This window comes from Microtus ochrogaster, linkage group LG12 (assembly GCF_000317375.1).
Source record: "Microtus ochrogaster isolate Prairie Vole_2 linkage group LG12, MicOch1.0, whole genome shotgun sequence".
Lineage (NCBI taxonomy): Eukaryota > Metazoa > Chordata > Mammalia > Rodentia > Cricetidae > Microtus > Microtus ochrogaster.
The window spans coordinates 4,636,203-4,639,391 of record NC_022036.1 but is presented as its reverse complement, the minus strand read 5'-3'; the positions used below and the strand labels follow the sequence as shown (position 1 = coordinate 4,639,391).

The window sequence follows — 3,189 nt, the reverse complement described above, 5'->3', positions numbered from 1 at the left end:
CAGCCATCTATTTCCCCAGGAGAGTTCCTGTGACTCCTTTCAGCCTTGACGAGTCTAGTGTGATAAGCCGTCGCCTAACCACCCTCTCCATATGCTGTTACTGTTCACATCTGCCCTTCCCACTACTGGCATCAGTTAAGCGCACTGGCTTGCATAGGCCTGGGAACTATGGGGAAAACGTGGCAAGGGTCAAAGGAAGCACTAAAGTCAATTCCAGACCTTTCTACTCCATTTCCTGACATTCCTTCTGGGAGGAACGAAGGACTTGACCACCCAGTATGCCTCTTCTTGTTCAGTTTCTAAGTTCTCTTTCCTGAAATTCACCCCCGAAGTTCCCAGGTAACTTTAGAGAAGCAAAACACTAAATGCTAGGAGACACTTTAGCAAATGGGGCTCCCCGCTCTGTTGTGGCCTGTTATCAAGGTTTCATACAGACCCCCATCCACGGAGCCCCAGGACTCTGTGAATGGCGGAAGTGATCTCCCGGTTTCGCAGGCTGTAGATAAGAGGATATAGAAGCGGTGTGACATTGGTATAAACCAGTGCAACTGTCCGATCCAGTCGCGGGGAGTAACTGGACTTGGGCCGCACATACATGAAGGTGGCACAGCCATAATGCAGGAAGGTAACAGCCAGGTGCGAGGCACACGTGGATGCAGCCTTGCGTCTGCCCCCACCACCATGCAGGTGGCGCAGGGCAGAGGCAATGGCCCCATACGAGGTCAGAATGAGCATTGAGGGCAGCAACAGCAGCACCAGGCAGGCTCCTAGCAAGGGCAGCTCATCTATGTAGCTCCGTGTGCAAGCCAGATGCAGTAGTGCAGTGATGTCGCAGAAGAAATGCACCAGCAGGCGGGAACCACAGAAAGGCAGGTGGAAGACTGCCACCGTTAGCCCCACTGACACTGCTAGTCCCCCAAGGCAGCAAGCCAGGGCCAGTCTTGCGCATAAACCGGGGGTCACTATAGATGCGTAGCGCAGTGGGTGGCAGATGGCCACATAGCGGTCATAAGCCATGGCTGCCAACAAGAAGCACTCAGCTCCACCCAGGGCCACAAACATCTGCATCTGGACAGCGCAGCCCAGGAAAGAGATGGGGCTGCCCCTGCCATGGCCGGGCATGCTCAGATCGGCTAGAGAGCGGGGCACCACCACCAGCGTGTAGCAGAGTTCGATGGCTGACAGCTGGCAAAGAAAGAGCAGCATGGGAGGTCTGGTGGGCACCGAGAGCACAGCCACCAGGATGAGTAGGTTCCCGCTCAAAGTCGCCAGGTGCACAGCTAGGAGCACCAGGAAGAGAAGGGGCCTCAAGTGTGGGAACTCGAAAAAGCCTTGAAGGAGAAAGCCACAGGTTATGGTGCTATTGCTGGTACTGTCCATGCACTGGGGTCAGGTGGCACCTGCAGGAGAGAATCAGAGGCAGGGTGAGCCTGTGGGTGTAGCTTTCTGAAAGCCGAGAAAGGGTTGCTTGGTAATCAAATCAGACTGGGAGTGGTGGCTGCAGAAATGGCTCATAGTTGATTACCGGTCCCTCTTCCCTTCCACATCTTCCGAGGAACGCCTACCAAACAGTGCAGCTTTCTCTGCCTTCAGCACTAGCAATTGTGATTTGAGACAAGCATCTCATCACTCCTGACCTCCACCCAGAGAATCAAGCCCTGGCCCCACTAGAGTCACTTTGTGTTTGATTGGTCTTAAATTTTAGATCCCAAGGTTCTCTGAGGCAGAAAATGTGCCTCTCCTCCCTATTTCTCCATCCTCTTTCTTAGCTAACAATGCTTTCTGAGGTACGCATAGAGCCAGAGTGACCCAGCATGTATGAAGGTCTTGTAGACCATCTCAAGTACCTTCTTTTGTGAAATTAATTAATTAATTATCTTCCAGGCCAATCATAGTTTTTCCTGTCTCCCCAATTCCTCCTAGTTCCTCTCCACATCTCCCCTCTCACCCCCCTGCCCCCCCACTCCTCCTGTGTATACATCAGCCAGCCATGGCATATCAAGTTGTTTTAAGACTAGATACTCCTTCTATTAAGGCTGAATGAGGCAACCCAGTAGGAGGAAAGGGTCCCAAAAGCAGGTCTCAGGGTCAGAGACAGTCCCTCCCACTCTCAAGAGTGCCATTAAAAGACCAAGCTACATAACTGTAATGTATATACAAAGGGCCTCTGTCACTCTCATGCAGGCTTCCTGGCTGTCAGCTGAGTCTCTGTGAGCTGACATGAGCCCAGGTTAGCACCTTTTTATTTTTAAAGTGAAAAATAGAACTGGGATGGGTCTGGAGATGGATATAAAGGGTTTAACTTCTCAAAGAAATGAAAAAAACCCTGAATTCCTGAGACTGAATCTGGCACTCCCTATAGCCCATATGCTGTTCTGGAATGAGGTCATTGGAATCAATCAGACAATCTATATTAATTTAACCTTCATAGAGACCCAGATCTGTGGTACATGCTGGAGCAGACACTTGGGCATCAAGGAAGCTCTGTGGGAGGGCCTTGTTGGATTTGTTAGGATCCAAATGCACCTGACATTGTGATTAATACTCTGTCAACACGAGAAAGGTGATGTGTGTCTGTGCTGGCCAGCTCGCAAAGTGAGCAGTCCTCTCCAGATCTGTCATCAGACCCTGTTTCTGCTACCTGGTAATGCATCTGCAGGCAACAGTTGGGAAACAGCGTCAGCGTGCAGGTCTGTGGTGCTGTTGGGACTCTCCTGAGTGGAGCCCATGTGGGGTGGAAAGAAGGCCCTGTGACCTTCAGGAGGATGTTTGACTTTCTAACACGTCTCAGCAAAAAAATATTTGTAAAGTTTCTTTATATCTTTAAGAATTTAATCCTAGACTCTGCCTTGCCTTCAATGCTCTGATCAACAGGGACCATGTAATTTATTCACAGTTCTCAAGGGCGGAGGGAAAGAGCCGCAAAGTCGGGTGAAAACAGCAACACACGGCTGCGAAAACGAACCGTAATCCCTGCAGAGGCCTTGGCTTTTGCTGTTGAATTCTCTTTTTGGAGACTTTTGATTTATCACCATCATCCTGTGCTCTTTCCTGTAGTGTCCGAAGGGAGCTTTTGCTAACACACATTCGATTCTACTAATGGAGGAAGAGGTGATGGGGTAGGAGTAGATTTGAGGGAGGTAGATTCATTTACAGTGGTGTTTAAACTCCCCCCTCCACCTTTGGGGG

General features: G+C 50.4%; 1 protein-coding gene across 1 annotated transcript; it reads right to left on the bottom strand.

Annotated features, from left to right (window-relative positions):
* Positions 1-426: 426 nt before the first annotated feature.
* LOC101991959 (olfactory receptor 10AC1) lies at positions 427-1,380 on the bottom strand. Its single transcript, XM_005363814.1, has one exon. It carries the CDS (start codon positions 1,378-1,380, stop codon positions 427-429), a length of 954 nt encoding a protein of 317 aa, XP_005363871.1.
* Between the last annotated feature and the right edge of the window lie 1,809 nt (positions 1,381-3,189).